This window comes from Nerophis ophidion, linkage group LG03 (genome assembly GCF_033978795.1).
Source record: "Nerophis ophidion isolate RoL-2023_Sa linkage group LG03, RoL_Noph_v1.0, whole genome shotgun sequence".
Taxonomy (NCBI): Eukaryota; Metazoa; Chordata; class Actinopteri; order Syngnathiformes; family Syngnathidae; genus Nerophis; species Nerophis ophidion.
The window spans coordinates 17610970-17637603 of NC_084613.1; the positions used below are offsets into that span (position 1 = coordinate 17610970).

General features: G+C 37.3%; 1 protein-coding gene and 1 long non-coding RNA gene across 2 annotated transcripts in view; one reads left to right on the forward strand and one right to left on the reverse strand.

The window, feature by feature from the left end:
- Nucleotides 1-9018, reverse strand: part of LOC133549234 (uncharacterized) — a 38993-nt gene extending 29975 nt beyond the window's left edge. Inside the window, exons 1-3 of the long non-coding RNA XR_009806052.1 lie at nucleotides 8801-9018; nucleotides 4868-4957; nucleotides 4465-4502 (exon numbers count right to left, since the gene is read on the reverse strand). This is a non-coding gene — a long non-coding RNA (uncharacterized LOC133549234). The remainder of the gene's footprint in view (nucleotides 1-4464; nucleotides 4503-4867; nucleotides 4958-8800) is intronic.
- LOC133549233 (copine-8-like) overlaps nucleotides 1-26634 on the forward strand; it is a 161118-nt gene that overhangs the window by 23238 nt on the left and 111246 nt on the right. The window contains exon 2 of the mRNA XM_061894450.1: nucleotides 4926-4966. Within this exon, the coding sequence (XP_061750434.1) occupies nucleotides 4926-4966 (41 nt within the window). The remainder of the gene's footprint in view (nucleotides 1-4925; nucleotides 4967-26634) is intronic.

Genomic DNA, 26634 nt, shown 5'->3' on the forward strand with positions numbered 1-26634 from the left:
AGTAATATCCCTCGTCACGATCGGTAAAACGAGATCAAAAGGATTTAAAACGCTAGGATGAAATGTTAGCATGCTAGCATTAGCATTATAACTTTAGCATGCTGGCCCGTGACCAGATAGGGTACTTTTAAGATGGTGCCAAGAATCAAAAGTCATGCTTTTTTGGTTTCAATAAAGTTAGCCAAAATTTAATATATAGCATTAGCTGGCTAATGTTAGCATGATAACATAAAAAAAGTTAGCGTACGTCTAAGATGGGACCAAGAATCAAAAGTCATACTTTTTTGGTTTCAATAAAGGTAGCCAAAACTTAAGCATAAAGCGTTGGCTTGCTAACGTTGGCATGATAACATAGAAAAAGTTATCGTACTTCTAAGATGGTACCAAGTATCAAAACTATCATTTTTTGGTTTCAATAAAGTTAGCCAAAATTTAAGAAAATAGCGTTAGCTTGCTAGTGTTAGCATGATTACATAGAAAAAGTTAGCGTATGTCTAAGATGGCGCCATGTATCAAAAGTCATGATTTTTTGGTTTCAATAAAGTTAGCCAAAATGTAATATATAGCATTAGCTTGGTAATGTTAGTATTAGATTAGATTAGATAGTACTTTATTTATTCCGTCAGGAGAGTTCCTTCAGGAAAATTACAATTTTCAGCACAATCCCATTCAAGATCAGACAAACATTACAGGGGGACAGAACAGGATCGCTGACGGGTCTGCCGGCTTCCAGCGCCCCTTACAAAAAAGATGACATACAGGTAAACAAGGGTGGGTGGGGGGGGAATAGAAGATTAAAATAAAATAAAAAAATAAAAAATCGGTCTTAGCCTAGGCCCTGGAGTGGGGGTGCAGACTGAGGCCAAGGGAAAAGAACAACTCATAGCCATAGTACACATCCCTCTACATGTGTGTAAGAGGGAAACATCAAACACCAAAGAACACAGAGGACATTAAAGCAGCAGATACACGCAGACACTTCTACATACAGCTATGAATAAAAAGTAAAATAAACATATACACTGTGGTGGCCTCTGCGGTGTTCCACGCCATCGTCTGCTGGGTAAGAGGGAGCATGGCCAGAGACAGAAGCAGACCCAACAAAGCAACCAAGACAGCCGACTCCACTCTCGGCCAGTGTCCAGTCCGCATGGATGAGCGAGGATACGTCCAAGGTGACTGAGGTGTCCGACACCTGCTCACCCAGCGCTCAGTGCTAGCTCCGCAGCCCTGTCCCCTCATCCGCATCTCCTCCAGTCCCTCCAAACAGACTCCGGTGTAGCAGAGACCCAGCAGCTGGTCTCCATGGCCAAAAGGCTCCCGGGAGGCAGATCCAAAAGTCCACAAAAAAAGCACCACAGAGGTCACGAAAGTGCCACCCCTTGTCACACAGTCCCAAAGGGTCCCGGACCAAAATGCAAAAAAATATAATAACACAGGAAAACAAGAGGGAAACACAAAAGGATGATACAAGAGCACAGAGCTCCTGCCTACAGCAGCCACTACAGCAGCGCCATCTTGGAAAAAAAGAAAAAAAAAAAAAAGATAACATAGGAAAAGTTAGTGTACTTCTAAGATGGCGCCAAGTATCAAAAGCTATCATTTTTTGGTTGTAATAAAGTTAGCAAAAATCTAAGCATATAGCGTTGGCTTGCTAATGTTAGCATGATAAAATAGAAAAAGTTAGCGTACGTCTAAGACGGCGGCAATAATCAAAAGCTATCATTTTTTGGTTTCAATAAAGTTAACCAAAATTTAAGCATAAAGCATGAGTTTGCTAATGTTAGCATGATAACATAGAAAAACTTAGCGTACTTCTAAGATGGCGCCAAGAATAAAAAGTCATGATTTTTTGGTTTCAATAAAGTTAGCCAAAACCTGAGCATATAGCATTAGCTTGCTAATGTTAGCATGATAACACAGAAAAAGTTAGCGTATTTCTTAGGTGGCGCCAAGTATCAAATGTCGCAAATTTTAGGTTTAAAAGAATAAAATTAGCTAAAATGCTAACGCTGCCATAGAAAATGTTAGTGTACTTTTAAGATGGCGCAAAGTATCAAAAGTCATGATTTTTAGGTTTAAATGAATATGTGAGTATAAAATGTTAGCATGATAATATTAAAAAAGTAGAATCAATCAAAAGCCATAATTTTTTGGTTTCAATAAAGTTAGCCAAAATTTAAGCATAAAGCGTGAGTTTACTAATGTTAGCATGATAACATAGAAAACGTTAGCGTTCTTCTTAGATTACGCCAAGTATCAAAAGTTGGGAATTTTCGGTTTAAAAGAATAAAACGGGGATAACAAAGAAAAAGTTAACGTAATTCTAAGATGGCGCGCAGAATCAAAAGCCATCATTTTTTGGTTTCAATAAAGTTAAACAAAATTTAAGCACAAACGTAATGTTAGCATGATAACATAGAAAAAGTTAGCGTTCTTCTTAGATAGTGCCAAGTATCAAAAGTCGCGATTTTTAGGTTTAAAAGAATAACATTTGCTAAAATGCTAACGATGCCATAGAAAATGTTATTGTACTTTTAAGATGGCGCAAACTATCAAATTAAATTGTGAGTATAAAATTTTAGCATGATAACATTAAAAAAGTAGAATCAATCAAAAGCCATAATTTTTGGGTTTCAAAAAAGGTAGCCAAAATTGAAACATAAAGCGTTGGCTTGCTAATGTTAGCATGATAACATAGAAAAAGTTAGCGTTCTTCTTAGATTGCGCCAAGTATCAAAAGTTGGGAATTTTTGGTTTAAAAGAATAAAAAGGGGATTAGTAAAGTATTTCTATTTCTGATTCCGAATGTTGGGAACAGTTAGCAAGTAGTTGCAAGGGTTCAAAATCCTCACATTTTAGGTTGAAATGATCAAAAGGAGCTAAAATGCTAGCATGACGCGTTGATAAAGTGTTGGTATCACCTGGGATTAGTGATTGCGACTTGCTTAGACGACTTAAAGCAGGGGTCACCAACGCGGTGCCCGCGGGCACCAGGTAGCCCGTAAGGACCAGATGAGTCGCCCGCTGGCCTGTTCTAAAAATAGCTCAAAAAACAGCACTTACCAGTGAGCTGCCTCTATTTTTTAAATTGTATTTATTTACTAGCAAGCTGGTCTCGCTTTGCTCGACATTTTTAATTCTAAGAGAGACAAAATTCAAATAGAATTTGAAAATCCAAGAAAATATTTTAAAGTCTTTTACTTTTCTTCTTATAACTTTCAGAAAGACAATTTTAAAGAAAAAATACAACCCTAAAAATGATTTTAGGACCTTTTTACCTTTTAAATCCCGTCCTCTTCTTTCCTGACAATTCAAACCAATGTTTAAGTATTTTTTTTTTTTATTGTAAAGAATAATAAATACATTTTAATTTAATTCTTCGTTTTAGCTTCTGTTTTTTTGACGAAGAATATTTGTGAAATATTTCTTTAAACTTACTATGATTAAAATTAAAAAAAAAAAAATTCTGACAAATCTGGAAAATCTGTAAAATCAAATTCAAACCTTATTTCAAAGTCTTTTGAGTTTCTTTTAACATTTTTGTTCTGGAAAATCTAGAAAAAATAATGATTTGTCTTTGTTAGAAATATAGCTTGGTCCAATTTGTTATATATTCTAACAAAGTGCAGATTGGATTAAAACATGTTATCAAAATTGGAAGATTAATCTTAATCAGGAAAAATTACTAATGATGTTCCATAAATTATTTTTTTTATTTTTTCTAAAAGATTCGAATTAGCTAGTTTTTCTCTTCATTTTTTTCAATAGAATTTTGAATTTTAAAGAGTCGAAATGGAAGATAAACTATGATTCAAAATCAGATTTTCATATTTTTTGTGTTTTCTCCTCTTTTAAACCATTCAATTCAGTGTTTTTTTTAATCATTTATTCTCTACAAAAAACCTTCCGTAGAAGGAAAAAAATGTACGACGGAATGACAGAGAGAAATACCCTTTTTTTTTACATATATTTTTATCTGTTTCTATATATATTTATTGTGACAAATCATTAAGATGATCAGTGTTTCCACAAAGATAAATATAATTAATTATTAATAATAACATAGAGTTAAAGCTAAATTGAGCAAATTGGCTATTTCTGGCAATGTATTTAAGTGTGTATCAAACTAGTAGCCCTTCCCATTAATCAGGACCCAAGAAGTAGCTCTTGGTTTCAAAAAGGTTGGTGACCCCTGACTTAAAGACATCATAAGTCCATTCCAGGCGGTTAACAATAAATCCTTTTTCACCGCTGACATTATTACCTGTAACAACACAGGTATGCTCGATTCATGCTGATATCGGGATCAGTATCGGCCAATCCTCGAGCCTGTGGTACCGTATTGCAACACTTCCTCCTTTCCTTACTTCTGCTGCTGTTGAGCCAGCCAGCCAAGATGGCGACGTCATGTAAATTTGATGCTGAGGGACACAAACCAGAGAGAAACCATCATCCTCCTACCTTTTTCTTCTCTTCTCTCCTCCTCGACTGCTGCTCGCCTGAAATATTCAAGAAGCTTCACTTTTTAAAACATTTGTCCATTTGACTTTTGACAAATACAGTGCAGAAATACAATTAAACACATGTCAAATGTTCTTTTTTTCGCCCTCCCTCAAACAAGTGCCCCACAAAAATTATATACAAAATCAAATTAAAATAAAATAACTATGATAGAAATATATATACTAAATGTTTTAATCGATTAATCGCGATTAATAAATAAATCACGATTAATTGGAACATTTATTTATTTATTTATTTATTTTTCACACCCATAATGATTCAAATAAGTACTGGCAAATATTGACATGAAGCCACATGCAGCAATACACAAAAGCAGACAAAAGGCTCATCAATCACCCACCTTTCAATCACTTTTCACGTTTGTCTTCTTGCTCATTCTTCTTCTCCTTGTCTTTCAGGAACCTCCTGGACAGAGACACCTTCTCCAAGTCTGATCCCAGTAAGACACACACACACACACACACTGGTTATCATTTGGAATGGGAACCAAGTTTTTGATCAGTACTTGTGGGGACCCCGACTTAAACAAGTTGAAAAACTTATTCGGGTGTTACCATTTAGTGGTCAATTGTACGGAATATGTACTGAACTGTGCAATCTACTAAAAAATGTATCAATCAAACAATCAAAACCCTTTCCTCATTAAAAAAAAAAGGTAAAATGGCCACTGCCCAGTTAGCTCATACACGTCTTTAAATCTCTGGATTGATGAAGTAATGTGCTGATCATACTTACTGGGGACCCTGGGGGAAAAATATAGTTAATATGGTTCATGGGGACCAAATTTAAATAATTTTGCATAACTCACACCAATTTTTTACGTGACTACTGAGGACCATCTAAAAAAAATTAAAAAAAAAAAAAAAAGTTCACACTCAAACTAACCAGTAAACATGCTTAAAAATCACTTGGGCATCTTCAGAATGGATCTGACTATCATCCATCTTCTTCCGCTTATCCGAGGTCGGGTCGCGGGGGCAACAGCCTAAGCAGGGAAACCCAGACTTCCCTCTCCCTAGGGAGGCGTTCGGGTGGCATCCTGACCAGATGCCCGAACCACCTCATCTGGCTCCTCTCGATGTGAAGGAGCAGCGGCTTTACTTTGAGTTCCTCCCGGATGGCAGAACTTCTCACCCTATCTCTAAGGGAGAGCCCCGCCACACGGCGGAGGAAACTCATTTCGGCCGCCTGTACCCGTGATCTTATCCTTTCGGTCATGACCCAAAGCTCATGACCATAGGTGAGGAAGAGAACGTAGATCGACCGGTAAATTGAGAGCTTTGCCTTCCGGCTCAGCTCCTTCTTCACCACAACGGATCGGTACAACGTTCGCATTACTGAAGACGCTGCACCGATCCGCCTGTCGATCTCACGATCCACTCTTCCCCCACTCGTGAACAAGACTCCTAGGTACTTGAACTCCTCCACTTGGGGCAGGGTTTCCTCCCCAACCCGGAGATGGCATTCCACCCTTTTCCGGGCGAGACCCATGGACTCGGACTTGGAGGTGCTGATTCTCATTCCGGTCTCTTCACACTCGGCTGCGAACCGATCCAGTGAGAGCTGAAGATCCCGGTCAGATGAAGCCATCAGGACCACATCATCTTCAAAAAGCAGATGATGTGGTCTGACTATCATTTTAAAAAAAGGTTTCCCTTTGGGCAGTGGCCCCCAACTAGCTGGGCCGCAGAATAATTTTTTATAAATTGTTATATTTTTTAAAATTAAATCAACATAAAAAACACAAGATACACTTACAATTAGTGCACCAAACCCCCAAAAAACTCCCTTTTTCATGATAAAAAAAGAAAAAAATCCCCCCGCCGGGCCCATCCATCCATCTTCTTCCGCTTATCCGAGGTCGGGTCGCGGGGGCAACAGCCTAAGCAGGGTAGCCCAGACTTCCCTCTCCCCAGCCACTTTGTCTAGCTCTTCCCGGGGGATCCCGAGGCGTTCCCAGGCCAGCTGGGAGACATAGTCTTCCCAACGTGTCCCTGGGTCTGCCCCGTGGCCTCCTACCGGTTGGACGTGCCCTAAACACCTCCCTAGGGAGGCGTTCGGGAGGCATCCTGACAAGATGCCCGAGCCACCTAATCTGGGTTCTTCTCGATGTGGTGGAGCAGTGACTTTACTTTGAGTTCCTCTCGGATGGCAGAGCTTCTCACCCTATCTCTAAGGGAGAGCCCCGCCACCCGGCGTCGGAAACTCATTTTGGCCGCTTGTACCCGTGATCTTATCCTTTCGGTCATTACCCAAAGTTCATGACCATAGGTGAGGATGGGAACATAGATCGACCAATAAATTGAGAGCTTTGCCTTCCAGCTCAGCTCCTTCTTCACCACAACGGATCGGTACAACGTCCGCATTACCGGGCCGCAGGACAAATTATCAAGCGTTGATCGGTCCGCAGCTACAAAAAGGTTGGGGACCACTGCTTTAGGGGACCCTTTTTTTTGGTCCCCATACCGTCAGAAGTCCCCTAAAGGTGACTGTGTAAACATAGCGATGTCCCTATTAAGTAAGCATTGCCAGGACAAACACACACACACCCGTACAAAATACATCCATCCATCCATTTTCTACCGCTTATTCCCTTTGGGGTCGAGGGGGGCGCTGGTGCCTATCTCAGCTACAATCGGGCGGAAGGCGGGGTACACCCTGGACAGAATATTTATATTCCCCGACATGATTATGAACAAGAGTAAAAAGTGAAAGTACCCATGATTTTCATACTCACACTAGGTGTGGCGAAATTATTGTCTGCATTTCACCCATCACCTTGATCACACCCTGGGAGGTGAGGGGAGCAGTGAGCAGCAGCGGTGGCCGCGCCCGGGAATCCTTTTTTGTGATTTAACTCCCAATCCCAACCCTTGATGCTGAGTGGCAAGCAGGGAGGTAATGGGTCCCATTTTTATAGTCTTTGGTATGAACTCACAACCTACCGATCCCAGGGCGGACACTCCAACCACTAGGTTGCACAAAATGATATTGTGATATCACAGAGCATTAGTGCTCTACAACAGAGGTGTCCAAACTATAGCCCGTGGAGCCAAGTGCGGCCCGGCGACGTGTTCAAATTGGCCCACGAGACCTCAATGAATTTGATAAAAATTCTTGCCTGCAAGGATATTTAATTCATTTGAAAAGTGTGGCCTTTTTGATGCCGCCATTGTGTCACCATCGATTGGAACAAGTTGTTCAATGAATGCGCAGAATTTGTTTATAAGACCCAATGCAAACAGCCTTCCCTAGTCATAGTGCAAAAAGTTTGTCTTCATCTTTTATTCATCTTCATTCGTTTATTTATCTAGAAAGCTAGCATGTATCAAGTACCAAGTTATATGACTCTGAGGTGTACGCTGTAAAATTTGCTAAAAAGTTAGCATGTGTTAACTATCAAGTTGTATGACTCTGAGATGTCTGCTTGTAAAATTGGCTAAAAAAAAGTTAGCATTTGTCAAGCGCCAGGGTATATGACTCTTAGGTGTATGCTGTAAAATTTGCTAAAAAGTTAGCATGTGTTAACTACCAAGGAATATGACTCTGAGGTGTACGCTTGCTAATCTGACTATAAAAAAGTTAGCACGTGTTAACTATCAATTTATATACCTCTGTGATATATTCTTATAAAATTATTAAAATTAGGAAATATAAATCGAAATTATGAAGTAGAAAGTCATAATTATCAGATAAATACAATTTTGAGATCATTTTATTTATGAGATAAAAAAGTCCAAATTATTGGATCGAAAAAATTAGATAAAAAATCCGGATTAAGATGTAAAAAGTCAAAATTATGAGATAAAAAATTCACAATTATTAATAAGAAGTCATACTTATAAGATAAAAAGTCATACTTATGAGATAAAAAGTCATAATTATGAGATGAAAAAGTCGAAATTGTGAGATAAGACAAGTTATATGACTGTGAGGTGTACAATTGTAAAATGAGCTAAAAAGTTAGCATGTGTTAATTATAAGTTTTATGACTCTTAGGTCTATGGCTGCAAAATTGGCTTAAAAAGTCAACATGCTATCATCATTTTACAAACCAATATATTTCATGCACTGTTCCTAATAATATCATAAAAGCTGGTCAAAAAATGCTTTCAAAGTAGCAATGATAAAAATAAATGTAAAAACATAAATATGTATCAGTAAATGAATAAATAAATGAGAAAAAACACTATAAATTAAGTAAAAACAAATCAAAAGAAGAAACTGATATAAAGATACACTCAGTATCTTTTCCTCCTCTCACCGTCCTTACATTTACGAGTTGTTGTCGCCAACATGCAAGAACTCCAAATAGCCGATGTGCTGTTACCATGACAACACGTGTGGTCCTGGCATGATGTCGTAGCGTGTACGAAAAATGAAAGGTGGAAAAAACAAGAAGAGGAAGAAGGATAGAATTGAGCGTACACAAACACGAAGGGCTAAACAAGTGCAGACGTTCTCCGCCTGTGCTGCTGGAACCAGGAGACATTTGCATATGTCAGAGGTCGTCCTTGTCACTGTTGGGGACCACACACACACACACACACACACACACACACACACACACACACACACACACACGCAGATTCATCACAGTCTGGTGACAGCTGGGAAGGGGGGTCCATTTTTCTGTGACCGAAACAGACCGGCGTCCTTTGAGGGGGACGGACTGAGGGTCGGTAGCCAGGGGGCGGGCTCTTCTGCCATCTTGGCTACATGGCGGAAGGGGAGGGACCAACTCAAGTGCTTGCCAATCACAATTAAAAAGGAGCGAAGGAGAGGTATCAGTAATGAAAATATTTGTTCAATGATTATTACGCAGGTCTAGCTTGTGTGCTCTTGTGTGCTTATCTGCTGTGTAGCTGCTCTTTCCTAGTAGCCCGTAGCCTCACGTGTTTACCTTTTGTAAATGAGTTGACTAAAATAGAAGATATTGTGTGCTAAGTGGAGGACATTTAGATGGCTAACTGGCTGGTTTCGCTGCCCGTATCGCACATGATATCACACATTTGACGTGCTAGCCGATATCCTCCCATACGTGTTTTATTGATGACATACAAATGTCATAAGTCATACTTACAAGATAAAAAGTAATAGAAAGTTGAAGATTAATTGAGATTAAATTCGAAATTATGAGAAAAAAATGACTTTTAGGCAGAGATAGGCTCCAGCACCCCGCACAACCCCGAAAGGGACAAGCTGTAGCAAATGGATTGATGGATGGAGATAAAAAAAATCAGAATTACTAGATAAATATAATTATGAGATCATTGTAATTTTGAGATAAAAATTCGAAATTATGAGATAAAAAAATCTAAATTATGAGGAAAAAAAGTCTAAATTAAGAAAAGAAAATGTCGAAAGTAGGAAATATCAATGTAAATTATGAAGCAAAAGTCATGATTATTAGATAATTTAAATGTTGAGACCGTTTTAACGACGAGATAAAAAGTCCAGATTATTGGATGAAAAAAAAATCGAAATTAAGAGATGAAAAATACAAATTATGAAATAAAAAATAGAAATAGGGACGGCGTGGCGCAGTGGGAGAGTGGCCGTGCGCAACCCGAGGGTCCCTGGTTCAAATCCCACCTAGTACAAACCCCGTCACGTCCGTTGTGTCCTGAGCAAGACACTTCACCCTTGCTCCTGATGGGTGCTGGTTGGCGCCTTGCATGGCAGCTCCCTCCATCAGTGTGTGAATGTGTGTGTGAATGGGTAAATATGGAAGTAATGTCAAAGCGCTTTGAGTACCTTGAAGGTAGAAAAGCGCTATACAAGTACAACCCATTTAAATAATGAGATTTAAAAATTGAAATTGCGAGAAAAAAAAAGTCCAAATTAGGAAATAAAAAGTCCAAATTGTGAGAGAAAAATTCATAAGTACGAGGTAAAAAGTCATACTTATGAGATAAAACGTCATAATTATGAGATGGCGGAAATAAAATCAAAGTTATGAGATTAAAAAAATCGAAATAATAAAAAAAAAGTCCAAATTAAGAAAAGAAAATGTCAAAATTAGGCAATATCAATCTAAATTATGAAGTAAAAAGTCATTATTATTAGTATTATTTAATTAAAATGTTGAGATCATTCAATTGACGAGATAAAAAGTTCTAATTATTGGATTTAAAAAATATCAAAATTAAGATATAAAAAATACAAATTAAGAAATAAAAAATCGAAATAATGAGATTAAAAAATGGAAATTATGAAAAAAAAAAATCCAAATTACGAAATAAAAAGTCAAAATTGTGAGATAAAAATTCATAATTATGTGATAAAAATTCATAATTATGAGATGAAAAGTCATACTTATGAGATAACACGTCATAAATATGAGATTAAAAAAATCGAAATTATAAAAAAAAAATCACAAATAAGAAAAGAAAATCTAAATCTGAATTATGAAGTAAAAAGTCATGATTAGAGATAATTAAAATGTTGAGACCATTCCAATGACGAGATAAAAATTCCAAATTAGTATGTATAAAAAACTAAATTAAGGGATAAAAAAATCCATCCATCCATCCATTTACCATCGCTTGTCCCTTATTAAGGAATAAAAAAATCGAAATAATGACAAAAAACATCCAAAGTAGGAAAGTCAAAATTGTGAGATAAAAAGTCATAATTATGATATAAAAAGTCATACTTATGAGATAAAACGTCAGAATTATGAGATGGGAAAACAAAATCGAAATTATGAGATAAAAAAAAAAAAGAAATTATGGAAAAAAAATCTAAATCAAGAAAAGAAAATGTCAAAATTAGGAAATATAAATAAATATTGTTAAGTAAAAAGTCATAATTATTAGATAAATACAATTTTGAGATCATTCTAATTATGAGATAAAAACTCCAAATTATTGGATCAAAAAATCGAAACTATGAGATAAAAAATCCAGATTAAGATATAAAAAGTCAAAATTATGAGATAAAATTTCATAATTATAATAAGTCATTCTTATAAGATAAAAAGTCATACTTATGAGATAAAAAGTCATAATTATGCGATGAGAAAGTCGAAATTATGAGATAAAAAATAAGTATGAAATACAAAGGTGAAATTATGAAATAATAAATCGAAATTATGCGATAACAAATGATAAATTTGAGATACAAAGTTTAAATTATGAGAAAAAAATCGATATTTTTACATAAAAAGGTCGAAATTACGAGATAAAAAAGTCTGAGATACAATATTTAGATTTTGAGATGAAAATTAAACATGAGATAAAAAGTTGAAATTATGAAATAAAAAGTCGAAATTATGAGATACAAATTAATAATTGTGAGATAAAAAGTCAAAATTACGAGATAAGTAACATTAATTATGAGCTAAAAAGTCGAAATTATGAGACGACATATAATAAGTATGGGATACAAAATCGAAATTATGAGATAAAAAAATCAATATTATGGTATAAAAAGGTCGAAATTATGACATTAAAAAAGTCTAAGATACAAAATCGAAATTATGTGATAAAAATAAGTATTAGATACAAAGTTGAAATTTTGAGATACGAATTCATAATTGTGAGATAAAAAGTTGAAAGGATGGGATAGCTAGCTCATAAATATGAGCTAAAATGTAAAAAAAATAATGAGATAAGAATAAAAATGATAAGAAACAAAGTTGAATAATGAGATAAAAAGTTGATATTACGACATAAAAAAGTTGAAATTATGAGATAAAAATTAAGCATGAGATATATCCATCCAGCCATTTATTTTCTGCCGCTTGTTATTTTCTGGAGCCTGTCTCAGCTGCACATGGGCGGAAGGCGGGGTACACCCTGGACAAGTCGCCACCTCAAATAAACATCAAATAAACAGTAAAAATTATGAGATAACAATTTAAAATTGTGAGACAAAAAGTAAAATTACGAGATAAGTAACTAAACAGTTTAAATTATGAGATAACACATAATAAGTCTAAGATACAAAGTTGAAATTATGAGATAACAAGTCAAAATTATGAGATACAAATATTAACTATTGGATTCAAAGTTTAAATTATGCGATAAAAATTGATATTATGACATAAAAAGGTCGAAATTTTTTAATAAAAATAAGTATCAGATAAAAAATCGAAAGTATGAGATTACAAAGTCATATCTGATATTGATATTGTTGTATCGCCCCAGCCCTAGTATATAGTACATATATCCAAGTATAGCTATTGAAGTGTGTGTATGAAGTATACCTACCGAAGTATAATTATGATGTATACTTATCAAGTATACTTTTTGAAGTATACTTTTTGAAGTATACTTATTGAAGTATATTTACCAAGGTATACTTATTGAAGAATACTTATCGAAGTATACTTACTAAAGTATACGTATGAAGTATACTTACAGAATAATACGTATTGAAGTATACTTATCAAAGTATACTTAGTAAAGTATACTTCCTGAAGTGTTGCATTAGGAACTGACTTGATGTTTACCACTAAAAAAGACAACATGAATCATTGATTGCAAAGCAGAATTGATTTTAATGACAGTTGAAAAGGAGACGGGACAACATGCTGGCGTCTTCACGGAACCTCCGGAATGGAACATGCTTGTGTAGTTTTTGTTCCCACTAACTTTGTGTGACACTTACCTGCTGGATAAAAGCCTTAAAACAGGATAAAAATAAACACAAAGAGAAAGAATAGTTGACCTGAAAGTGGGAATATGTTTTTTTTATCTACACTCACTGCGCTGTGTTGCTGTGAGTGTGTGTGTGTGTGTGTGTGTGTGTGTGTGTGTGTGTGTGCGTGTGTGTGTGCGTGTGCGTGTGCGTGTGCGTGTGCGTGTGCGTGTGCGTGTGCGTGTGCGTGTGTGTGCGAGCGATTGAATTCATGGTTTATACTTCAAATAAATCATAATATCATAACATTCCAATAACAAAAATCTGCATATTTTTTTAAATTGCAGGCTATCCATCCATCCATTTTCTACCGCTTATTCCCTTTCGGGGTCACGGGGGGCGCTGGCGCCTATCTCAGCTACAATCGGGCGGAAGGCGGGGTACACCCTGGACAAGTCGCCACCTCATCGCAGGGCCAACACAAATATATTCTAAAATAATTTTTTTTTGAACATCTTAGACAATTATGCATATATTATTTTAATTTTTTTTTTTAATCATTAACCTTTTTAAATAATTAAATAATACATAAATACTAATTAATTATAAAATGTATTATTTATATGCATTATTACATCTTTTGTATTATTCTTATTGTTTCATAAAAATCATTATTTAACCTATTATTTATTTATTATTGCTCTACTAGGTTATATAATCACCAAAGTTAGTTTGTTTTTCCGTTACTTTATTAGGTTAAATTTGTGTGCGTGTGTGTATGTATTTCTACCGCTCTTGAGACATCAACATGGACCGGTGAACAAGTTAGAACCGAACTCATGGTCCCAATACGGAAAACCATTGCATCTAATAGAGAGCTAAATACTACAGTCTGTGAACATTGCTCCAAAGTCAGGTTTTTTTTTGTTGATTTAATGGGGATACAAAAGTAAACATTGACAGGTGCAATGGCTGCAATATATGATAAAACAAGACAGCAGCAAAAGAAGGACTTCCCTATCCATCCCCAAAAAAACCCGCCAGTTTAACAGTGGATTTTACGACTTTTGGTGCTTACGTAAGACAACCCGCGTCCCAAATGTGACCGTAGGATGAACAACTACACTATGGTACTAAGACTGTAGTGGCCATTAACAGTTAGCTTCTACAGCTGGGTTGCCCAAAGTTAGGCAGATGGGCCATCTGTGATCTGTGACTCGTTTGTCATCGGCCATAAGCACATTACAAAAAAAATAAATAAATAAGGGATCTCATTTGCACCCCTGGTGGTGAAATCTATCAAAATGAGTGTGGTTCCAAAAAGGAAGGATTTTTAAAATTGACTCTGTGTCGGTTTTAAAAGTGCTCCCCCTCTGGTCAACATATGAAATAAAAAGTGTGTGTAAAAACTTGAAGTGCTCCCCCTCTGGTCAACATGTGTAATAACAAGCATGTGTAAGAATTTAAAATGCACCCACTTTGGCCAAAATTAATTAAAAAAAAAAATCAACAAAAATGTATATAAAGACATACTGTAATAACGAAGTAAATAATGAAGATTAAAAATCAAATACAAACAAAAGATTTAACAAAAATAGTTTTTACTAAAAGCTTACCTTTTTTATATTTACGTAATATGTACGTATATATTATTAAGGTTGCAAATACTAATCTTTATTTATCTAGCAAGGGTGGTCCTAAAGAGGTAGGCATTTTTCAGAGGCTTCAACAAGGTAACAAATACAAGACTCTGTGTGTGTGTGTGTGTGTGTGTGTGTGTGTGTGTGTGTGTGTGTGTGTGTGTGTGTGTGTGTGTGTGTTGGTAATCATTGTTTGTACTACAAATAAATCATATTACAATGAACATTCCAAAAACAAAAATCACAATTTCAATACAAGCATGGAAAAAAATAAATAAAACACATCATGATTGTGATTCTATTAAAAAATGCTTTTGTTTATTTCGCGGGGGTTGTTCACAATGACTAAAATTGTAAAAAAAAAAAAAGCTCGTTTTTGTGACGTGGGGGTCGCATCTTTATGCGGGATCGTTCCTCCAATGCAACACGGACACTCCGGGCGAAAACGTAAAGGTAGGATATGATTTAAAAAATAATACTCCGTACCAACCAGACAGAAACAAACAAAAGGAAAAGCGTGCCGAACGCACGGGAAGCTAAGGCAACAACTTGGCACCGAGTCTAGAAGAGGAATACGTGACTGTTGCTTACCGCAAACAAGGAAGCCAGGACGAGTGATCAAAAAGGCAGGCTTAAATATTGTCTCTTGATTATACACAGGTGTGTCCCAAAAAACAGAGGCATGTGAAAATCATAAGTAACCATAGTGACAAAACAAACAAGGAAGTGCAACCAGGAACCAAAGAAGTCCAAAACTAACAGAACATAACTAAACTAAACATGATCCGGACCACGGATCATGACAGTTTTGCTTTGAGAGTGGCTCTCAGACAGAACCCTGAGGAACTCCACACTGGACGGAATGAAGATTTCAAACACGGAGGCCAATTTGCAAAATGAACTGTTTTATCAAGTTATTTATATAAATTAGTATCTTTTTATTTTTTCCATCCATCCATCATCTTCCGCTTATCCGAGGTCGGGTCGCGGGGGCAACAGCCTAAGCAGGGAAACCCAGACTTCCCTCTCCCCAGCCACTTCGTCTAACTCTTCCCGGGGGATCCCGAGGCGTTCCCAGGCCAGCCGGGAGACATAGTCTTCCCAACGTGTCCTGGGTCTTCCCCGTGGCCTCCTACCGGTTGGACGTGCCCTAAACACCTCCCTAGGGAGGCGTTCGGGTGGCATCCTGACCAGATGCCCGAACCACCTCATCTGGCTCCTCTCGATGTGAAGGAGCAGCGGCTTTACTTTGAGTTCCTCCCGGATGGCAGAGCTTCTCACCCTATCTCTAAGGGAGAGCCCCGCCACACGGCGGAGGAAACTCATTTTGGCCGCTTGTACCCGTGATCTTATCCTTTCGGTCATGACCCAAAGCTCATGACCATAGGTGAGGATGGGAACGTAGATCGACCGGTAAATTGAGAGCTTTGCCTTCCGGCTCAGCTCCTTCTTCACCACAACGGATCGGTACAACGTCCGCATTACTGAAGACGGCGCACCGATCCGTCTGTCGATCTCACGATCCACTCTTCCCTCACTCATGAACAAGACTCCTAGGTACTTGAACTCCTCCACTTGGAGCAGGGTCTCCTCCCCAACCCGGAGATGGCATTCCACCCTTTTCCGGGCGAGAACCATGGACTCGGACTTGGAGGTGCTGATTCTCATTCCGGTCGCTTCACACTCGGCTGCGAACCGATCCAGCGAGAGCTGAAGATCCCGGTCAGAGGAAGCCATTCCCAAAAACTTTTTTTTTTTTTTAATTTTCAGACTAACAAAGAAATATTTAAAAATTATATCTTTATAGACATTTAGGCATATATCATTAAAACAATAAAAAAAAATCATAAAAGTTTTTAAGCAATTAAATAATACCTAAATATTATTTATATTTTTTACTTTTCTAACTGTTTTATAAAAAAATATTTTTTTAACCTATTATTTATTGCCTTCATCAGGTTATGTGAATAGAATAGAATAGAATGGAATAGAAAGTACTTTATTGATCCCTGGGGGAAATTCAGCACCACAATTTGCTCACAATAGACAATAAATACTATACAGCATTATTCACATGTGAATAATATAAATATATTATACATATATTCTACATTTCAGTGCAGTCAAGAAGGAACATATGCATTATACAGTCTGATGGCTGTCGGTATGAAGGACCCCCTGTGTCGTTATAATCACCAAAGTTATTCTATTACCTTATTAGGCTAAACTTGTGTGTGCGTGCGTGCGTGTGTGTGTGTGTGTCCTTAATGGATGAGCTCGTAAGAGGGAGGATCAGACCTTCTCCTCAAGTGTGTGTTTCAGCCAGGGGAAGCTGAGCATCCTCGCTGGCCCAACATTTATGCAAGGAGGCACTTGTGCTGCGTCCATGTCTCTGCTCTGCTGACAGTCACTGGCCCCAGTCACACAGCATTAGAGCGCCTCAGCACACATACACACACATACACACACACACACACACACGCACACACAGACACACACATTTCAGGGCCTCAAGCAGACTGGCGTACCATATTCATATTAGCTTATAGAGCCAGGAACAAATGCACTGTTTCTGTTTGTGTATGTTGCCCAGCAAAGTATAAACTGTGTGTGTTTGTGTGTGTGTGTGTGTGTGTGTGTGTTGGAACGTGAACGTAGTACGCCTGAGCAGATTGGAAAAGAATGACAACAAAAGATGACGTCAAAGGTCTTCATACTGTATCATCTGGCAAAGAAACGTCTGTGTTTGTCCTTCAGATTTTCCAAGAGATGTTTGTCCCGTATTCCGAAGAAATGTGCAACGTTATGTCATGTATTTGAAAATGCAATTCAACCCTCTGGAGTCCAGGCGAGTTTTTATTTTTTGGGTTTTTTTTTTAACGTGTTTTATGGAGTAACGTGCCTGGCAAAATGTTGCAAACACAAAGGAATGTTTTTACTCATGCCCCAACGGTTGCCAAGTTAAAAAAAAACAACCATTTTGTTCAGTTAAAAAAAACGATTCGCAGGTAAAAAAAAATAATTTTCTTCACTTAAAATGTAAAAAGTGTTTTGCCTGCGAGTCAAAAAACGATTCACAAGTGAAAAAGCTATTTTCTTCAATTAATAGAAAATTATTCGTAAGCATGCAAACAAGTAAAAAAAACAATCCGCAAGTAAAATAAAAGTATTTTCTTCAATTAAAAAAAAGATTCACAGGTAAAATATGTTTTTTCTTCACTTAAAAAAAATTACTTGCATATAAAAAAAATGTTCTACAAGTCACAAAAACGATTCACAAGTGAAAAAGCTATTTTCTTCAATTAATAGAAAATTATTCGTAAGCCTGAAAACAATTTTTTGCAAGTAAAAAAACAATCCGCTAGTAAAATAAAAGTATTTTCTTCAATAAAAAAAAGATTCACAAGTAAAAAAAAATGTTTTTCTTCACTTAAACAAAATTACTTGCATATAATTTTTTTTTCTGCGAGTCAAAAAAAACGATTCACAAGTGAAAAAGCAATTTTTTTCAAATAATAGAAAATGATTCGCAAGCATGAAAACAATGTTCTGCAAGTAAAAAAACAATGCGCAAGTAAAAAAAAAAGAAGTATTTTTCTTCAATTAAAAAAAATTTGGTAAGTAAAAAATGTTTTTTCTTCAATTAAAAAAAAATTACTTGCATGTAAAAAACAACAGTTTTTTGCAAATAAAAACAACAATTCACAGGTGAAAAAAATATTTTCTTCAATTAATAGAACATTATTCACAAGCATGAATACTATTTTCTGCAAGTAAAAAAAAACAATTCGCAAGTAAAAAAAAAAAAGGATTTTCTTCAGTTAAAAAAAAAATATTCGCAAGTAAAAAAAAAAAATGTTTCCAATAAAAAAAGACTAGCAAGCATAAAAACAATTTTTCGCAAGTTAAAAAAAAGTATTTTCTTCAATTAAAAAAAAAAACGATTCGCAAATTTAAAAAAAATGTTTTTCTTCACCTAAAAAAAATTACTTGCATGTAAAAAAATGTTTTTTTCTGCAATAAAAAAAAAACGATTTGCAAGTGAAAAAGCTATTTTCTTCAATTAATAGAAAATTATTTGCAAGCATAAAAACAATTTTCTGCAAGTAAAAAAACAGTCCGCGAGTAAAAAAAAAAAAGTATTTTCTTCAATTAGAAAAAAAACGATTCGCAAGTAAAACATCTTTTTTCTTCACTTAAAAAAAAATTGACTTGCATGTAAAAAATGTTTTTTTCTGCAATGAAAAAAAAACGATTTGCAAGTGAAAAAGATATTTTCTTCAATTAATAGAAAATTAGTTGCAAGCATGAAAACAATTTTCTGCAAGTAAAAAAACAGTCCGCAAGTTAAAAAAAAAAAAAGTATTTTCTTCAATTAGAAAAAACGATTCGCAAGTAAAAAATATTTTTTCTTCACTTAAAAGAAATTACTTGCATATAAAACAGTTTTTTTTTCTGCGAGTCAAAAAACTATTCACAAGTGAAAAAGCTATTTTCTTCAAATAATAGAAAATTATTCGCAAGCATGAATGCTATTTTCTGCAAGTGAAAAAACAATCCGCAAGTAAAAAAAGTATTTTCTTCAATTAAAAAAAAAACGATTCGCAAGAAAAAAAAATGTTTTTCTTCACTTAAAAAAAATGACTTGCTTGTAAAAAATTTTTTTTTCTGCAAGTCAAAAAAAACGATTCGCAAGTGAAAAAGCTATTTTCTTCAATTACTAGAAAATTATTCGCAAGCATGAAAACTATTTTCTGCAAGTAAAAAAAAAGTCCGCAAGTAAAAAAAAAAGTATTTTCTTCAATTTAAAAAAAAGGTTCGTAAGTAAAAAATGTCCTCCAAACACGACGAGTTGAGTTTATACCAAAATGGATACATGGATGATACAGCAGAGGATTGAGAGAATGTCATTTGGTCAGATGAAACCAAAATATAACTTTTTGGTATAAACTCAACTCGTCGTGTTTGGAGGAAGAAGAATACTGTGTTGCAACCCAAGAACACCACACCTACTGTGAAGCATGGGGGTGGAAACATCATGCTTTGGGGCTGTTTTTCTGCTAAGGGGACAGGACGATTGATCCGTGTTAAGGAAAGAATGAATGGCGCCATGTATCGTGAGATTTTAAGCCAAAACCTCCTTCCATCTGTGAGAGCTTTGAATGGTTGACCAAATACTTATTTTCCACCATAATTTACAAACAAATTATTTAAAATTCCTACAATGTGAATTTCTGGATTTTTTTTCACATTCTGTCTCTCACATTTGAAGTGTACCTATGATGAAAATTACAGACCTCTGTCATCATTTTAAGTGGGAGAACTTGCACAATCGGTGGCTGACTAAATACTTTTTTGCCCCACTGTGTATGAAAAGGCTGATTGTGCAAAATATGTTTTACATCTGGGTACGCAACACTACCCCCTAGTGGAGGCTTGTGTGTTTTCTAGTTGTCACAGCAGATGTAAACTGGACAAAGTGCTTTAGTGGCGCAGGTGCAGTGTTATTTAGTTGCTGGGTCAATGTTTGCTATAGTTTTCCGCCCCACTGTAGTGATTTTTGTACACACTAGCATTCCTCGTTTTTCACCTTTGGTGACATTCTTGGCCCTTTTTTAGTTCCACGCTTGCTTGTATCCTCAGTTTTGTATTTTTGTCCCGTGTTTAATTAATGAAAAAACCTTAATCTTACCTCCTTACCTACTCCTGCTTTTCTTCTGCCTTGGAAGGAACGCTACCAACGCAGCTATGCGCCCCCGAAGACGTAACACATTGAGAACTTTTAACAAACAGGTTTCACACTAAGTACAGTAAATATTCGCAGCGCTTCACTTTTACCAAAATGTTTGTGACACGTCTCCAGCCGTCATCGCGTGGGTAACATGGACCATCTATACAGGACACATTGTAGCAGGTTTGACCTTCGTTTATTTTTTCAGTAAACATGTTGTGGTTCCAGTCGGTTGCGCCAATTTCTAGCGTGACCTCTCTTCCTGTTCGTCTCGGCGTGCCTTTCGGTGGCCGGTGGCCGGTGGCTGCGTCTTCCGCGGGGGCTCATCTCTCCTCTGGTCGTCCTCGTCGTCTTTGTTGTCGTCGTCTGTTGTCACTGTTTCTCCTCCGTCTTCTGCCATGATCGCTCCTCCTTCTCCCCTTTTAAACTGTAGGAGCAGATGCAGGGATTGAGAGCAGGTGTGTGGTTTACGCACCTGACTCTGATGGCTGCTGCGTCGCTCCAAGCGTGCCCCGCCTCTCTGCTCCGCTGCATGCTCCGCCTCCTGGCCGCCATCTTTGGTAGGGTCGCTGTTCGTCCTATCCTGCTGTCGGCTCGTCGGCTCCGCCTCTCCACATGTTATTTTACAGCCATATTCCAAAATGGAATATATTCATATTTGTCCTCAAAATTCTACACACAATACCCAATAAGGACAGTGTAAATATGTTTTTTTTAAAGCTTTTTGCAAATTTATTCAAAACTACAATTTGCAATTCCAATAGGAATCGTGATTGACGAGGAACCGCCAATATGTGCGCGTGGAACTGAGGGTGAGTGGATGTTGGAACGGTTTGAATCGGTTGAGTAATGTGGGCTATAGTGAGGTTTGTATATTGCCCAATTTTTTTCAATGGGGAGGAAATTCCTGGTAATTCCAATTTTTGGCCTGCTAAACTCCTAACTGTAACACCAGTCAATCACCAAAAATATACTACTTTGAAGTGTGTACCCTGAAAAAGTTGTTTTAAAAACTAGCACGCTAACGTTAGCATGGGTCAAGTACAAAAATATGACTGAGGTGTACACCGACAAAGTTAGGTGCAAAAAAAAGATAGCGTATTCCTTAAGTAGCAAAATATTTGACGCCGGGCTGTACACCTGCATAACTAGCAAAAATGCATGCTAATGTTCAAAAGCTAACGCACTTTAGACATCCCTGCGTCATGCGTGTAATAACTAGTGTATTTGTCAATGTCATAATAACATGCTGTACCGTAAGCATCATATTAGCATGCCTACTAAATAATAATCTCAAACAAATGGATAATTATGTTTGTGGGACAAGTGCAGAGTACAGTAAAGGCTGCAAGAGTGCTAACGAAATGTCATTTTAGTGCCGGATGATGGCCTCGCTCTGAGAGAAAAATACACGACAGAGCGAGACACCCCCAGGAAGTAGATGCCAGCGTGTCGATAATATCGAACGTCTCCGTCCTCCTCGCCCCCTCGCTCAGCAAGGAGGACATTCCAGTGCACCCTAACCTCCTTTTTCTCCTGCCACCTACGCGCACATTCTCACTGCATCCTCCCACTGACATATTACGTACGCTGCCGGGCAAACCTCGACTGACATTTTATCAGGGACTTTCCTGCCAGGATGGTGTCTCTGCGGGAAAACATGCTCTCAGCTGACCTGTCAGCATCAGTGTTGGTCACCCTTTGTATATATATATATATATATATATATATATATATATATATATATATATATATATATATATGTGTGTGTGTGTATGTATATATATATATATATGTATGTATGTGTATATATGTATGTATGTACACATATATGTATGTATGCATGTATATACATATGTATACATATATATAGATATTATACATATACATATGTAGGCATATATATACATATATACTTCCATATATATGTATGTATGTATATATATACATATATGTACATACATATATATGTATGTATGTACGTATGTATGTATATATATGTATATATATACATATATATTAGGGCTGCAAATCTTTGGGTGTCCCACGATTCGATTCAATCTCGATTCTTGGGGTCACGATTCGATATATCGATTTTTTTCGATTCGGTTCGATTTTCGATACTCGATTCAAAAACTATATTTTTCCGATTCAAAACGGTTCTGTATTCATTCAATACATAGGATTTCAGCGGGATCTACCCCAGTCTGCTGACATGCAAGCAGAGTAGTACATTTAAAAAAAAAAAGCTTTTATAATTGTAAAGGGCAATGTTTTATCAACTGATTGCAATAATGTACATTTTTTTTAACTATTAAACGAACCAAAAATATGACTTATTTTATCTTTATGAAAATATTGGACACAGTGTGTTGTCAAGCTTATGAGATGCGATGCAAGTGTAAGCCACTGTGACACTATTGTTCTTTTTTTTTTTTTTTATAAATGTCTAATGATAATGTCAATGAGGGATTTTTAATCACTGCTATGTTGAAATTATAACTAATATTGATGCTGTTGATGATAATATTCATTTTGTTTCACTACTTTTGGTTTGTTCTGTGTCGTGTTTGTGTCTCCTCTCAATTGCTCTGTTTGGCTTCCTGCGCTTCGTGCACTTTACTCATGGATAGGTTGGCTTTGCTAGAGAGCCGTGTCCGCCAGTTAGAGCAGTGTAATTTCGTAACTTTAGATGTTGCGGACACATCTGCTAGCGTTAGCTGTAGCGAGCTAACTAGCCCAGCTTGTAGCAGCCCTAATCGGCCTACAAGCTACGGTGTACCGGTTGAGACGCATAATAGATTTAGCCCTTTAGCTAGTCCTACACCCCAGTCTACCGGGCACCACACTTTAGTCATAGGGGACTCCATCACCCGAAACATAAAGCTTAGCAACCAGCCACAATTAAGTGTATTCCCGGGGGCAGAGCACCTGACATTGAAGCTAATCTTAGGGAGCTAACTCGCAACAGGTCTAGTAAACACGTACGGCAGGCTAACCGCACCACTAGTTATGCGAATATAGTAATACACGTTGGCTCCAATGACGTTAGGATGAGACAATCAGAGATTACAAAGAGAAACATAGCCAGGGCTTGTAATCTCGCCAGAAAGATGTCCAGGCATCGAGTAACTGTCTCTGGCCCCCTGCCTGGGAGAGGCAATGATGAGAGATATAGCAGATTAGTCTCTCTTAACAGGTGGCTGGATAGCTTCTGCAGACAACAGGGATTTACGTTTATTGATAATTGGCCCTCTTTCTGGGGAAAACCTGGCTTGCTGAGGAGAGACGGCCTTCACCCTAACCAGGAAGGCGCTATCCTCTTGTCTCGGAACATAGACTTCGCATTGAGCCACATTTTGACTAACTGCACTAGAGCAAGCCCGGTCACAGGCAATTACAGAGCCTGCTAGCCTGGGTATGGAGTCAGTTAAGTTAGAAACTAGCCAGCGCCAGGCTGGATGATCCCTGTACACATAGCAATTTTCGTAGAATAATACACAACTCACAAAATGTTTTTTCTACTGTGTCTATGACTACGTCAGAGTTAGACATGCGCTCTACTGAGGTGGCAAATTATGATGCGTTCAGTTTATCGCAGCGCCAAGTAGACAATCTGAAAATTCCCGTCATATCAATTCCTAGATATGGTCGTAATTATTTTAAGTACACTGCGCATAATAAACGTAACATTATTAATATTGCTACGACGGATAATTTCATCAACAACTCCTTAAAACAGCCCACTACCTATAATATGGGCTTTCTAAACATCAGATCTTTGTCTCCCAAAACGTTATTAGTCAATGAGGTCATTAGAGACAACAACCTTAACCGTCATCGGTCTTAGCGAAACCTGGCTTAAACCAGACGACTTTTTTGCGATAAATGAGGCATCCCCTCCTAACTATACGAATGCGCATATTGCCCGTCACCTCAAAAGGGGAGGGGGTGTCGCACTAATATACAACGAAAACTTTAACTTTAGTCCTAACTTAAATAATAAATATAAATCGTTTGAGGTGCTTTCTATGAAGTCTGCCACACCTCTGCCTCTGTGCCTGGCCGTTATCTACCGCCCCCCAGGGCCCTATTCGGACTTTATTAGTGAATTCTCAGAGTTTGTTGCTGATCTAGTGACGCACGCCGATAATATAATTATAATGGGGGACTTTAATATCCATATGAATACCCCATTGGACCCACCGTGCGTGGCGCTCCAGACTATAATTGATAGCTGTGGTCTTACACAAATAATAAATGAACCGACGCATCGCAGCGGCAATACGATAGACCTAGTGCTTGTCAGAGGTATCACCGTCTCCAAAGTTATGATACTCCCGTATACTAAAGTAATGTCCGATCATTACCTTATAAAATTCGAAGTTCAGACTCATGTTCGGCAAGCTAATAAGAATAATAACTGCTATAGCAGCCGCAACATTAATGCTGCCACAACGACGACTCTTGCGGACCTACTGCCCTCGGTAATGGCACCGTTCCCAAAGTATGTGGGCTCTATTGATAACCTCACTAACAACTTTAACAACGCCCTGCGCGAAACCATTGATAGTATAGCACCGCTGAAGTTAAAAAAGGCTCCAAAAAGGCATACGCCATGGTTTACTGAAGAAACTAGAGCTCAGAAATTATTATGTAGAAAGCTGGAACGCAAATGGCGCACGACTAAACTTGAGGTGCACCATCAAGCATGGAGTGATAGTTTAATAACTTATAAACGCATGCTTACCTTAGCTAAAACTAATTATTACTCAAATCTCATCCGCATTAATAAAAACGATCCAAAATTTTTGTTTAGTACTGTAGCATCGCTAACCCAACAAGGGACTCCTTCCAGTAGCTCCACCCATTCGGCAGATGACTTTATGAAGTTCTTTAATAAGAAAATTGAACTTATTAGAAAGGAGATTAAAGACAATGCGTCCCAGCTACAACGGGGTTATAGTAACACAGATACGATTGTATATACGGCGGATACTGCAAATATCCAAAATAGTTTCTCTCGTTTTGATGAAATAACATTAGAAGGATTGTTACAACGTGTAAATGGAATAAAACAAACAACATGTTTACTTGACCCACTTCCTGGGAAACTTATCAAGGAGCTTTTTGTATTATTAGGTCCATCAGTGCTAAATATTATAAACTTATCACTTTCCTCGGGCACTGTTCCCGTTGCATTCAAAAAAGCGGTTATTCATCCTCTCCTTAAAAGACCTAACCTCGATCCTGACCTCATGGTAAACTACCGACCGGTGTCTCACCTTCCCTTTATTTCGAAAATCCTCGAAAAAATTGTTGCGGAGCAGCTAAATGAGCACTTAGCGTTTAACAATCTATGTGAAACCTTTCAATCCGGTTTCAGGGCAAATCACTCGACTGAGACAGCCCTCGCAAAAATGACTAATGATCTATTGCTAACGATGGACTCTGATGCGTCATCTATGTTGCTGCTCCTCGATCTTAGCGCTGCTTTCGATACCGTCGATCATAATATTTTATTAGAGCGTATCAAAATACGAATTGGTATGTCAGACTCAGCCCTGTCATGGTTTAACTCTTATCTTACTGATAGGATGCAGTGCGTCTCCTATAACAGTGTGACCTCGGACTATGTTAAGGTAACGTGTGGAGTTCCCCAGGGTTCGGTCCTTGGCCCTGTACTCTTCAGCATCTACATGCTGCCGCTAGGTGACGTCATACGCAAATACGGTATTAGCTTTCACTGTTATGCTGATGACACCCAACTTTACATGCCCCTAAAGCTGACCAACACGCCGGACTGTAGTCAGTTGGAAGCGTGTCTTAATGAAATTAAACAATGGATGTCCGCTAACTTTTTGCAACTTAATGCCAAAAAAACGGAAATGCTGATTATCGGTCCTGCTAGACACCGACCTCTATTTAATAATACAACTTTAACATTTGACAACCAAATAATAAAACAAGGTGACTCTGTAAAAAATCTGGGTATTATCTTCGACCCAACTCTCTCCTTTGAGTCACACATTAAAAGCGTTACTAAAACGGCCTTCTTTCATCTCCGTAATATCGCTAAAATTCGCTCCATTTTGTCCACTAAAGACGCCGAGATCATTATCCATGCGTTTGTTACGTCTCGTCTCGATT